The following is a 14,464-nucleotide window of genomic DNA, read 5'->3' as shown; positions in this document are numbered from 1 at the left end:
TTGACTCTACATGCTCCTTAAGCATGGGATCCTTGAGGGAGAGGTTTTGGAATCCTCTCCACTGTAGCAGGCTGGTTTAACTGATTCTCCAGGTTTTGTCCAGGTTCCAAGGCAAATGTGGTGTTGACTTCGTCAAGATGTTTGACTTTTCTCTGCTTTGTCTTAGTGTGAAAAGCTTGACCATCAATGGTTGCCCTTTTAATCCCTTTCTTCACATCAAACTCCATCTTGAAGTGCTCCCCATGCTCTATTCTGATCTTGCCTTGCTTTACCTCGATCACAACACCTACTGTTGCCAAGAATGGTCTTTCTAGGATCAGCGGATCGTCTGGTTCCTTATCTATATCAAGGATCATGAAATCAGTAGGAACTTCCACCCTTCCAATCCCGAGTGGCAGGTTTTCTAGGATCCCAATAGGATGTCTGACTGTTCTATCAGCTAGAACCAAATATCGACTACTTGGTTTAAAACTGGTGAATCCCATCTTGTTGGCAACTGACAGTGGCATAATGCTAACTAAAGCTCCAAGGTCGCACAAGCAATTCTTGAAAATTCGGAGTCCTATCGAGCATGGCAAAGTAAAGGAGCCAGGATCCTTTAATTTTTCCTCAATTCGCAGCTCAGGATCTAAGCACACTCCACTCCTGAGAATTTCAAACCCAATCTCTTTGACAGCCTCCTTAACCTCATTCTCCAGCCGAGCTGCCTCCTTGGAGGATTCCTCTCGAAGTTCGTGTGGTGGCAAAAGCTTAGGAGGTGGAATTCTACGCTTGGCCATACGCTCTGCAAGCGCCTCCAGTTGGATGTCAAGTGCAGCATTGAACCTTTCCTCTAGTTCCCCTTCTGTTGCTGCAGGTGGTTGAGGCTGACCTCTCGTTTCAACATCTACTCGATGAATCATCCGATCACCCTCATCGGGTAGGTCATTGAGTTCTGCTTCGGGTGGTTCTTCGATTTGTGATCCCCCAACCAGTGCTCGATCATCAACTCGATCAGTCTCCTTGGGTGAAGGCCGGGTTCATACTCGGATATGTATTACTTGGCCACATTTATCATTGAGTGATCCTTATCCTCCCCATCTTGTACATCATTATCCTCAGTGAGGTAATCCTCATAGTCATCATCAAGGAAGATGGCTTGGGCAATGGAATAATCCTTAGGGTTTTGAACTGCCTTTCCTGGGAGTTGGTTGATCTTTGGAGCCGGTTGGTTGTTGTGGTGGCCTTCTAGATATCTAACCTTAGTATTGAGCGATTCGTACTTTGCGTTCAAATCATTGTATCCTGAGTCGATCTTGTTGCTCATCTCTGCAATCCGTTTTACGATGTCCATCTTGATTGTACCCTGAGTCGATCTTGATTGTACGTGACGAAAGGCTTCTGTTGTACCTGGTTCCCTTGAACCGCAGATGGGTAAGTTTGGTCCTGAGGATTGGCAACATTTGGGTTCCGATAAGACAGATTCGGATTGGGCTTGTAGTTGTTGTACCCTTTGTTGTAACCTCCCTGATTGTTGATGTAGTGAACATCCTCTATCTATATAGTCGCCCCATCTTGTTGTAAAAACTGCTCTTCCTCTGATATTGCATGAACATGCTTCTGCTGGTTGAGGAGCTTGTCGAGCTTGTCATTGAGGGCTTTCATGTCCCTCTTGTACTTGGCATCTTCCTCTCCCGTAGATCGCACAGAGCGATCATATTCCTCATTGTAATTGCCATCAGATTGAGCCAAGTTCTCCACTAGGTCCCAACCTTCATCAACTTCCTTGTTGAGGAAGTTACCATTGCTTGCGGTGTCCAGCAATATCCGTATCTTAGGGACCACTCCTCTGTAAAGTGTACTCAGCAATGAAGCATTGCTGAAACCGTGATGAGGACATCTGGTAGTGTATCCCTTGAAACGTTCCCAAGCTTCACTGAACGTTTCATTGTTCTTCTGAACAAAGCTGAAAATGTCATTTCGCAGCCTTGCGGTTCTGGAGTTGTAGAAGAATTTGGCCAGGAATGCTTTCTTGCACGCTTCCCAAGTGGTGATGGATTCCTTGGGCAGTGATTTCTCCCAGATGTGTGCTTTGTCTCCCAAAGAGAATGGGAAAAGCCTGACTTTGAATTCATCCTCACTAACTCCATTTATCTTTGTGAGGCTACAGAGCCTATCAAATTCATCCAGATGATCCAATGGGTCCTCCATTGGCAATCCATGAAACTTATTACTCTGTATCATCTGGATGAGACTACTCTTGATCTCAAAACTGTTGTTCTGGACAGCAGATGGCACAATGCCATTCCCTTGGGTGTGAGTAGATGGAGCATCTCCTGCTCCTATGTTGGTCCTTGCTTGAGGAGTTGTTGGACCGTTTTGATTGTTCATTGTCTCCTCAATGATTGCTGGTTGCGGTTGAACTTGTTGTTGTCTGAGTACCCTTGGTTTGTCGATGTTATCAATGAAAGGACTCAGGTTCCAGCTACCTTTGGATCGTGTTTGCATGCATAGGAAAGTAACCGAGTGTGTACACGAGAGTCTACCTGAGATTGAAAACAAACAAGAACGAAAGCAAACAAGTCAGACTCCGAACCAATATAAAGAAAAGAACTTGATATAGCAAGTGCTGAAATCCTAAACGTAGCAAAATAAAATCAACCAAGTGGCAACAGCACCAAATTGATAATAGGATTTTCACCCAGGGTATCAATTCCCTATGCAGTTGTAGTACAAAGGGTTATCAATCCAAATGGTTGCTTATGCTAGCATGAAGGATGCAATCAGAACTATGCAAGTCAAGCCAAGCAATTATGGGTTTTATCTAACAATCCTAGAATAATAAAAGAAAAGAGTATAAACAAAGAACCACACGACCTAAGCACTCGATGCAATCATTCGAGTACAGGATCGGGTGGGGGTGATTGAGTAAGCAAATGAAATATGAACAACTCGAGGGGTTACTCGATGCAGGGTATCATGTACCTGATCGGGTAAGAGATCGAATGATGAATAAAAATGGAAACAATATAAATACAAAAGCTCCTAAGGATGGGGTATTTGACTCCTAAGTGTTCTTAACCAGTACGGATGTCCTACATGCCTCAAGTAGATATTCCCTAGACAATGAATCTCTAAAATCTTGTTAAAACACTCTGGTGATAGAAACAATCAACCTTAATCACTTCCCTACCCAACTCTCGTTGAAGAAACATAACCAACCAAGCAATACAAACCGATCCATTATTGTCAATAAACCCCTTACTCATCTAATCTCTTAGGCTAAGTGAGTAAATCTCTAGTATTGATTGATTCAAGAATTTCATCTACACCTCTCGATGGTAAAACACCTTAGATCTAATCTCAACCTCTCGGTCTGTTGATAACATTAAGAACACCAATCTAGAAGGGAATTTATAAAACATAAATATAAAAGCTAAGACATCCTAACCGATCAAGAACACAAAATTGTCTATCCCATCCCTAGAAACCTACTACACTACTCAGATCTCATTGCAGAAAACATAAAAGCATAGATAAACGAAAATTGCATTATATTAAAAGTAGAAGTAGAGTAGAAGAGTATAGAGTAGAAATCTAAGAGAAAGATGCAAAAAGAAATAAAATAAATCCTAACAAAAGTGAAAAGAGTTTTGAGTCGCTCTCGATCTTTCCCAGAAGCTCTCTGTTCTAAGGGTCTGCCGCGTGCTCGGGCGAGTGGAAGAAGTGGGGGTTTATATATGGAAACCCATTAACCCTAGCTTCCCAGTCCTGCCCGAGGGTCTACACGATGTGGTACAAGAGGATGTAGTCGAGTTTGTCCTCGGGTAGATCCTCGGGTTGTTCTTCATGCTCTTGGATCCTCCTTGATCGTGTTAGGGTTCAGACTTTTTCTTCCAGCTCGATGGTTCCTTCGGGTACATGCTCGGGTTTGTCCTTGTTTTTCCCATTTGAGGCTCTTAAGCACCTGTTTTCATCCAAAATATGCAAATACAAAAATGCAACACCCTAAATGGCCTAAAAGTGAATTCCTACCGTTAATGACCTAAAAATGCTAAGTTAAGGGTACGAACAATGCAAAATATGGACAAAAAAGGATGCTAAAAACATGTAAATTAGAGAGTTATCACTCATCTTGCAGACATCCTGTTATGTCATTTGTCGTGAACGTAACTTGACGATCTTCTCTGATACGTCATCCACTGCTTTGTCAACTCATCTGTCTCTGGACCGCTGAATAAGGGATCGACTTCTTTCCCTACCCTCCTCCCTCCATGGCTCTTATTTTAGATGTATTAGCTTCCCTTTCTAGTATGTTCCTCTTAAATAGGTTGTATCAACATGTACAGAGAAAACTCGAAACGCTTGGTATACAATTTAACCTTTTTACCAAAAAAAAAAGATAGTGTATTCTTCCTTGGGCTTCCAATCACGGAGTTATATTCAAATTAACGTATGGTTGAAAAAAAAAGATGTTGTGCTAAGGGAAGGATGCCCGACTTACTTTGTGATTTTTTTTTTGTTAAAAGAATTTCAATTTATAAACATATATGTCCAATGGGCTATTTCTGGAATAAGCCCATACAATTATCCTTTTAGAGCCCAGTCCAATTAAACCAAACCAAACCAGATAACAAATACAAAAATCGACTCGGTATAAACTAATCTAAACAAGTAGCTAACCGATATAAACCAGAAACCCTACTCTGCAATCGGAGAACCGATTGGAGCCGCCTTCCCACAAAGCTTTGTATACTCGCTGAACCAGGACCACCGGCAAGCCAGAAAGATGGGAGTCGAACAGAGAAGGTGACACAAGACCATCACCATCCCGCCACCGTAGAGTTTTGAAGAGAATGAAGAAGAAACCGATCTAGCAATCCAGAAGCCATAGCTCAGTCGTGATAGAGATAGAGCAGTAGGGAGTAGATCTAAAAACCATCGATTGTAGACCTCCCCCGTCAAAAACACAATGTGACAAAACCTCTTGCGTCTCTAGCCGTTCAGATCTAACCATCGTATCTTTCTCATTTCATGCCGCCGGTAGAGCTCTTACCAAAAGTGTCTTGCGGAAGCTTCACAAACTCCCTTGATTTTGATCTGGTGACTTCGCCGGTTGGTACAATCGACTGCAGATGAAGCGCCATGGACCAGTAGTTCCTCTTCGATGCTGGAATCACCGGAGGAACCCTTCACTTAGTGCACGGAGTTGTGATTAGAAGAAGAGAAAGGATGATAAAGGAGAGAGCTGCAAGTAGTTCTCACGCTCTCAACTTACTTTGTGACTTTGAAAAAGAGTTCATACATTTGGGTCTTGCCAAAGTGATTCCTGCTGCATCTTCCCGTTGCAGTAATTATCTTACACAAGATAGTAGAACGGTTAGGAGCATACCAATCTTTCTCCAGTTCTAGTGATAGAATTCATGATTCTTTTTTTTTGTCAAAACAGTTGTATTCATTCATTGATCAGAAGATAAACCGTTCATACAAGCATAGTGTAGAGTACATAAAGAGAGAATTCCCCAATGCCAAAAAAACATAGAAACATAAATAGATAAAGTTGATTGGCTTGAGAAGATCTACACAAAGTAGTAGATTGACAAGGTTTAGAGCAAGGCTGAATGTGGCCTGATTCTTGAAGATTGAGCAGGAGGGTTCATAATTCGAAGCCAACATGGATACTAATACCATGGTTCTCAGGGAGTTGAAGTAACGTCAAAGCAACAATGGTGAATTACTTCTCAGATGGAGTCTATAGAGTTTGTAATCTTGATCACACCATTGGCTAAAGTTTGGCGTCACCAGATAGAAAAATGTAGCATACCTAGTTTTACATGGATTTAGAGATGGATCAACAACTAATTTGTCCCCAAAATTGATAGATTGAACATGATATGGTTCATTGATCACGGGGTATAGGGATAGGAGATTGAGAAAGTGTTGGTAACCATTGTTCCTTGGATTCAGGGTCATAATGTCGTTCTTCCTCAATCCCTTGGTGGCTAGAAGCTAGTAATGAGATTCCCAAAAGCCTTGAGATGAGATGTGTAGAATTCGTCGAGGAAGTGCCTTTACCCAGGTTTTATATTGATAATCCAAGACCCAAACCATGGATGTCGATAATAGTTGAAAAAGGTATCTCACGCCTTTACAAACATAAGATCGAAAAATCTTTGATAAAGGGTTCAGTAAATGTTCAGAAATTTGGACATGGGTTTAATGGTCTGAAGCTTGGACATTTTTAATGGGGCGATGACAATTTTTGGATCTATCAAGAGTGTGTATTCAAACCATGATTTTGGAGAATTTGATGGGATTTAGGAAATTTAGAATTTTGATAGATTTTAGGGAAGTTCATATGATTTTCTGTAAAATTCTTTCAAATCCCACCTAAAACCATGAGATTTGGATTTCTTTATTTTTAACTAAACAAATCCTCTAGAATCCTCCAGAATCCTATAAATTATTAAAATCTTAATCCACAAAACTGTTTTGAATAACAGTGGATTTTAAAGTAGATTTTTAAATCATCAGTTCAATAATAGTGGATTTTAATAGATTTTAAAGTAGATTTTTAAATCATCAGTTCAATAACAATGGATTTTAATGGATTTTAAAGTAGATTTTTAAATCATCAGTTCAATAACAGTGGATTTTAGTAGACTTTTTAAAATCCAAGATTGAATAACATAGAATTTGTAAATTTCACACAAATCGCTTAAAATGTCAAGTTGAATACACCTCCCCTAGGGTTTCTTTTGTTGATGAAAACTAGGTTACAGCGGGGCGGCGGCTGGTCGGAGAGATCGATAGGATTTACGATGAATGGTGTGTCTCTGGATACAACAGGTTTGTTGCCAAACTTCGACTGTGTTGTTTGGTTGAAGCAGATATCTAGTTTGAAAGGAAAACCTTGACCCTGAAGTTGTCGTGCACCATCAGCGTCTCTTCTCGGCAAGACGCAGCTGAAGGTCCAGGAAGGATCTCTCCTGCCTTCAACGAAACCGAGAAGAAAGAGTTCTCAAGGAAGCATGGAGATCCGCATCGAAATTTGTATGCAACTATGGATTTTTGATTTGCTGCCATGGAATCTGGACACATATGAACGCTGATGAGGTTTGCTGGAAACCATCTCCAGTGAGTGTTGAGCGATTCCAGTTTTTGGGTTTTCAAGAGGGTTAAATAGAATTGATAAAAGCTTTGAAAAAGTAGGAAAAAAAGACATGCAAAGAAAATTATACAAGAAAGAACAATAGCGGAGATGATAAGGTTGTAAGATCTTTGGATGCTAGTGAGCAAAAGCAGCACCGGCCCTGGAAAAGGAAGATGTTTGGGTCTGGGGGAGTTTCACTTAATTGGATTTGTTTTGTTTGTATTGATTGTACACAAGCAACCCGATAGAATTCATGATTCTATTTGTTACACTACATGTGATTTTATATTACGAATTATAGAGATTTGAAGATTCTGTGAAGAAAGATATTTCTTATTTTCTAATATGTTCTTTCTCAAAGGTTTACAATGATTCACCCTTATCTATTTATACAAGACTTGTGACATTACTTAACCTAGTTTTCATTGACACATGTCTTTATCACAGAGGAGGTTGAGAGCATTGAAGACGTTCTTTGTCTCTATCTGCAGAACCTTGGGACCGCTCACATCTTCTGCTCTTGCGACAGCTTGGATGTACGGAGATTCCTTCTGCTCTGTTATGTCCTTCTTGTCTGCAGTCGACCGTTGAACCATATTCATTTTGTTGGGCTTTTGAATGGTGTTGGGCTTAAGCTTTGTTTGATCCAATTTCTTGGTTCTGAAATTCTCTGTTTCAAAAGGAGAGTTTTGTTTCTCCTTTATACTCCCCCGCAAACTTAGTGTGGGAGGTGTACCCACACCAAGTTTGTATCACAACGAAGCAAATGGAGCAGGTGGAAGAGGCTTTGTAAATATGTCAGCCAACTGTTTGTTTGCAGGCACATGCTTGACAACCAAAGCTCCTAAAGCGACTCTCTCCCGGACATAGTGGTAGTGCGTTTCAAAGTGCTTTGTCCGACTGTGAAAAACAGGGTTAGCCGCAAGATATATGGAGGAGAGGTTGTCACCATAGAGTTCTGGAGGATCAGGTTGGGAAATGCGTAAGTCTTTGAGCATGTTATTTATCCAGACAAGTTCAGAAGTCGTGTCAGATAAAGCTCTGTATTCAGCTTTAGTGGAGCTTTTGGAAACAGTCGGCTGTCGTTTTGATGACCAAGAGATGATGTTCTTGCCAAGGAAGGTACAAAAACCAGCAATAGAACGCCGTGTATCTTGGCAGTTAGCATGACTGCTGTCACTGTAAGCCCGCAATGTGAAGTCTGTATCTTTGTGGAAATTGATCCCCATAGTAGCTGTCCCTTTTATGTACCGGAGGATCCTCTTGAGTAATTGAAAGTCAGACATAGTGGGAGCATGCATCTTTTGGCAGACAAAGTTCACAGTGAATTGAATGTCAGGTCTCGTCAAGGTAAGGTACTGCAACTTACCAGCCAAACTTCTGAAATATGTAGGATTGGAGAAAGGTTTCTTCTGATGAGGTACTTGATGAAGCTGTTCAGGCAGTGGAGTAGGCATTGGGGCACAATCAAACATGCCAGCAACTTGGAGGAGATCCTCTGCATATTTTTGTTGAGATAAGAACAGTCCTTTGTCATGGAAAGTGGCCTGTATGCCCAGAAAGTAATGGAGTTTACCTAAATCCTTCATTTTGAATTCTCTATTCATGCTGTCTAGTAGTTTGTTGAGGAGTGTTGAATTGTTCCCAGTGATCACCATATCATCCACATAGAGCAGCAATAGGATCATATCTGAACCTTTTTCATAGACAAACAGAGATGGATCTGGTATGCTGCAGTAGAAACCGAACTCCAATAGGAAAGTACTAAACTTGTCATACCAAGCTCTTGGTGATTGTTTTAGGCCATAGAGTGATTTGTGAAGTTTCCAAACATGGTTCGGTTTTGTCTTGTCTACAAAACCTGTTGGTTGTAACATGTAGACATCCTCAGATAGATCCCCATGTAAGAAGGCGTTTCTAACATCAAGCTGTTTCAAATCCCACTGCAACACCGTAGCTGCATGAAGAACGAGTCGTACAGTAGCGGTTCGAACAACAGGACTGTAGGTTTCAAAGTAATCCACTCCTTCTTCTTGATGAAATCCTTTAGCAACTAGTCTGGCTCTTAGTCTGTCTAGCGATCCATCAGCGTGAAATTTTGTTCTGAATACCCATTTGCAACCAATAACATTCATATGTGGTTCACGCTCCACTAAAGAGAACGTATTTGTTTCTTTGCAATTGTCAATTTCTTCACCCATTGCATCAGTCCAGCCTTCGTCTTTTAAAGCTTCTGTTACTGTCCTTGGTTCTAGATATAAAGCTTTTTGTGTAAGTAAAGCATAGCGTGGGTTTGGCTTCCGCACTCCAACTTGAGATCTAGTGACCATCGGATGTTTTATTCCCCCAGTTTGAGATATTGTTTGAGCTGCAGGGTCTGAACACTCGGTTTCTGAAGGGAGGATGTTGTCGTTAACAGAAACGATATTAGAACCCTCATGTGCGACTTCAGAGGTATCACTGGAATTAGTGGTAGAAGCTGGCAGTCTCGGGTGAACTGCAGACTGAGAAACGGAATGTAGAGGTGGAAAATCATCTTCAGTGAATAGGTTCTGACTTTGTTCAGATTGAGCCTGAGGTGCTGATGAATCATGTGGAGATGGAGAACATTGAAAACTTTGTTGCCAAGCTTGTAATAGAGTGGTCGTTCCAGAAGTATGGAGGTGTTGATACACATCAGAGAATGGAAACGAGTTTTCATCAAAGAGGACATGTCTGCTTATATAAATTCTTCCTGTTGGTGGGTACAAGCATCGATAACCTTTTTATTTGATGTTGTATCCCAAAAAGACACACCTAAGTGATCTTGGATCAAACTTGTTTTCAGTATAATCACGAAGTGTAGGAAAGCATGAGCAGCCAAACGTCCTGAGTGCTGTGTATTCTGGTTGAGTTTTGTGAAGTTTCTCAGATGGACTTTGATTTCCAGACAGAGCAGTGGTTGGGAGAATGTTACTCAGGAAATTTGCTGTAAATAATGCTTCTACCCAGAATTTTTGAGGGGTTTTGCTGCTGAACATCATTGCTAACCCAAGCTCTGTGATGTGCCTATGTTTTCTCTCAGCAAGGCCATTTTGCTGAGGGGTATAAGGACAGGAGATTAGCTGCTGTATCCCGCATTGACTTAGATGAGTGAGGAACCGTTTACTTGTGAATTCTCCACCACCATCACACTGAAACTTTGATATTTTGCAGGCAAACTGGTTTTCAACAAGCTTCTGAAAATTGCAGAAAGTTGAATAAAAGTCTGATTTATTTTTCAAAGGATAGAACCAACAAAATCTAGACCAATTGTCAATGAAGATTACATAGTATCTGAAACCCTGACCAGAAGGGACTGGAGAAGGACCCCAAAGATCACAGTGTATCCTTTCTAATGGCATAGTTGCAACAAACTGAGAATCTGAAAAAGGAAGATGACTACTTTTCCCAAGGTTACATCCATCACATATTTCCTTGGTACTCTTATTGATGACAATAGCTTTACTTTTAACTAACTGCTCCAGAATTTTGTTGTTAGGATGTCCAAGGCGTCTATGCCACACCTCATTTGAAGCTGCTTGCTGCCTAGACGAGTAGAAAGCTTGAACAGGTGGATTCTTGAGAGTGTATAACCCCTTGCATTCTGGACCGGTTGTGAGGAGCTTCTTTGTTGCCTTGTCCTTAACAAGAACCTCAACATCATCAAATTCAATAGAGCAGGGATAATCTTTTGTAAGCTTAGAAACAGATAACAAAGATTTGGCAATACCAGGCACCACTAAAACATCTTTAAGAGGCAGGTTACCTGATGTTGTTGGCAGAGAAGTTGCGCCAGTATGAGTGATGGGTAAGAAATTCCCATCCCTAAGCATAATGGTATCATTACCTTCATATTGACGAGAGTTCTGCAAATGACTCTGAGACCCGGTTACATGTGTCGTAGCTCCACTGTCAGCAACCCATTCATGACCTGCTTGATCTGTCACGTCGGTGATGCGTAAGGCAGCTAAGGCTGCAGGAAGATCAGGTTGATAAGTATTATCGAACCGATGCCAGCACGTGGATGCTACATGCCCTGCTTTGCCGCATATTTGACAGATGGGTCTGTTATCTGGAGACTGACCAGAAGACCTAGAGGAGGCTGATATCTGTTGATGAAATCCTCTACTCCTAGTGGAGTATCCTCCTCTGACTCTGGATCTGTTTCCTCTACCTCTGTTGCTGTAGTGAGAGCTGACAAATTGTTGCGTGTTAAACGCCAGGTGTGGAGAAATGCTTGTTTCTTCAGTGTAGCTCAGCAATCGATCATTAAAGGCAGTGAGGCGTGGTATCACATCGTCTAGAGTTGGTGATGGGGTACCATCTAGCATTCCTTCGATGGAGGTCTTGATAGGTTCGTACTCTCTACTCAAGCCATTCAAAGCAGCAAAAATTTTCATTCTCTCACTAACAGGAGTACCGACAGAAGCTAGCTGATCACACACACTCTTAAGCTCTTTTAAATAATCGACCATAGGCATATCTTTCTTTTCAGTGTTTTGCAGCTTCCTTTGTAAACCAAACAGCCTAGCCGAGGATACTTTATTGAAGTGAGCAGCGAGATAGTTCCATACCTCTTGAGATGTCGATGTGGAGATGACTTCGGAGAGAATGTCTTCTGATAACGATCCTAAAAGCCATGCTTTGACGACTTGATCTGAATGAATCCAAGCTTGATAGGTCTGGTTTGGAGTGTTGTCAGCGTTTGTAGCAGCAGCTGGTCTCGGAGTAGAACCATTGATAAACCCCAGGAGTCCTTGACCGCAAAGGAACGACTCGAACTGAGTCTTCCAAAGTAAATAGGTTCTTTCGGAGAGTTTTACAGTCACACAATTTGCAATGTTTAGAGCAGGTTGGGAATAGTTCTCAGTGGACAAAGCCATGGCTCTGATACCATATAGAGATTTGAAGATTCTGTGAAGAAAGATATTTCTTATTTTCTAATATGTTCTTTCTCAAAGGTTTACAATGATTCACCCTTATCTATTTATACAAGACTTGTGACATTACTTAACCTAGTTTTCATTGACACATGTCTTTATCACAGAGGAAGTTGAGAGCATTGAAAACGTTCTTTGTCTCTATCTGCACAACCTTGGGACCGCTCACATCTTCTGCTCTTGCGACAGCTTGGATGTACGGAGATTCCTTCTGCTCTGTTATGTCCTTCGACCGTTGAACCATATTCATTTTGTTGGGCTTTTGAATGGTGTTGGGCTTAAGCTTTGTTTGATCCAATTTCTTGGTTCTGAAATTCTCTGTTTCAAAAGGAGTTGACACATCAGTATTGTGAAACTTCAAGATAATGAGGGCCAATATATTTGTCTACGTGAACTCAAATGTATTTCAGGTATTTTTGATTCGGATATCTATTAAAAGTTAAAACACTTCGAATACTCAAGGGTACGAATCATTAAACAAACCAAAATCACGAATATCCTAGTCATTCAAGTAATAACTGAAGTAATAATAGGAAGCCAAATAAAAACATTAATTAATTTGTCAATACATATTACAAAGTATTAAAAAAAAAATCTAATCAAATGTAGACAGCTCAACTTTTACATTTTAGTATAGCACATTATATATATTTAAATTATTAATGTGTTGATCCAATGTACTAAAATCCAAATATGGATCTGAAATTTTCATATAATACTTTTATTCATCACTACTTTCTAAGAAACAAAATGTCAATGAGAAAACAAAGAGAATCAAATCTTGTTGAGAAGATCAAATTAATCAGGAAAAATGACTAGTGGAGAAACTTATTATTTTTCCTTCAAAAAATATATAATTTTTTTTGGGGTTTATCATCTTTTATGCTCCTCGTGGAACGTTGCATGCTCTCTCCATCCTAATATATAATTCACTCTGGATTCCGGTCTATGTAAATAATAGGCTTGAATCTAGAAAATAAAGAAAGAGAAAGAGATGGAAAGTAATAGGCTCATAGTGCTTTTGCTTCTTTGTACCTTCCTTTGTCGCGCCGAATCTGCTCTTCCTTCTCACTATGAAATCTCACTCACCGGTTAGTGTATAGTTACTAGTAATTTACTATATAACATCAAAGTATGGATAAGGTTTTCTAAGTGTTAATGGATGTAGTAGTTCTGCTTGAAATAGTACTCTATCTACATGTATACGATCTCGAGAAACTAAATGTATTGTTCCAATGTGGTTTGAGTTAAGTGGGTTTTACGAATTTCAAATTTCCAATAAATATTTCAAGGGAGGAGAATGATGGGTTATTATAAGCCCAATCGTGCCATAGGAATTATTAAGTTTTCCAAAACACCACCATCAAAAAGTCCGCGTGCTCCAGGCAGAAATGGTATGTCCCTTTTCAATTATTCACTTTCTTTTGGAAAATTTTCTAAATTTACTCATTCCTCCTTAATTTTTTTTTTGGAATAATGGAGGAGATTGATTAGTATACTTTCAGTCATCATCTCATTCAGATAATTTGAATATATAAGTTCTACAGATGATTATGCTTTTTGAAGAATCAAATATGTAATATTTTGGGTGTTTTAAATAAGTTGTTCATCTCCTATGTAATTTAACTTAGTTATTTGGTGGAAAGGGCCTATGATCTCCCATTGGTAGATGATTTATCTTGTGCTGTGGAAGGTTTGTTGTTTTTTTTTATGGAACGAATATGAGTAAATTAAAATACTAGTTGGAAAATAAAAAACATTGAATAAGCAATTTTCATAAAGATAAAATATTTAATGCGGATAACTTGAATTCGTAATATGATTTTTAGAAAGAAGATTGATGAGCCAAATGGATGTAGGAGCATCAAGCAGTGGACAAGGTAGTGGTCGCAACCACTAGCTCCGGTTTCGGTTACTAGTGTTTAAATATATCGTATGTGTGTGAATTTTCTAGTTTCTGCCTTCACATGTCAAGAAAGTTTGAATTATGTATTACTATTATTTTAGTTTTCGGTATATCTGGAATAATTATTGTTTCACACAAGTTTAATTAGATCAGTTTAAAATATAACTAATAATTTAATATTAGTAGTGTTAACATCATAATTAAATAAAAGTTTAACCCATATTATAGCACTAAATTAATGTTATTTTACAGGTAAATTAATGTCAATATAAATTTGCACCGCTCTATAACCAGTTCCATGGTATTTATTTTTTTATTAAGTTATAAATTTTATAATTTGTAGGTCCCGTACATCAATAATTGTATTAAACAGTTTTTAAAAATAAACCACTATAACTAAATAGTTCAATTAAAGAACCAAACTAAACCAAATACTTATAAACTTTTAAAATTAAATGTTTGTCA

The 14,464-nt window shown here is 39.5% G+C and overlaps 1 protein-coding gene and 1 non-coding gene across 2 annotated transcripts; both read left to right on the top strand.

Moving 5' to 3' along the window:
• Positions 1-1,861: 1,861 nt before the first annotated feature.
• Positions 1,862-1,968, top strand: LOC147921478 (small nucleolar RNA R71). The gene has a single exon (XR_015589889.1). It is a non-coding gene; the product is annotated as a small nucleolar RNA R71 (small nucleolar RNA).
• A 10,990-nt stretch (positions 1,969-12,958) lies between these two features.
• Positions 12,959-14,137, top strand: LOC147921477 (serine rich endogenous peptide 11-like). Its single transcript, XM_087498167.1, has 3 exons — positions 12,959-13,184; positions 13,386-13,487; positions 13,923-14,137. Exons 1-3 carry the CDS (start codon positions 13,088-13,090, stop codon positions 13,991-13,993), a joined length of 270 nt encoding a protein of 89 aa, XP_087354293.1. The 5' UTR covers positions 12,959-13,087; the 3' UTR covers positions 13,994-14,137.
• The last annotated feature ends 327 nt before the right edge of the window (positions 14,138-14,464 follow it).

The sequence above is a fragment of the Camelina sativa genome, chromosome 18 (assembly GCF_030686135.1).
Source record: "Camelina sativa cultivar CO46 ecotype springtype chromosome 18, ASM3068613v1".
NCBI lineage: Eukaryota > Viridiplantae > Streptophyta > Magnoliopsida > Brassicales > Brassicaceae > Camelina > Camelina sativa.
This window is presented reverse-complemented; position numbering and strand designations above follow the sequence as displayed.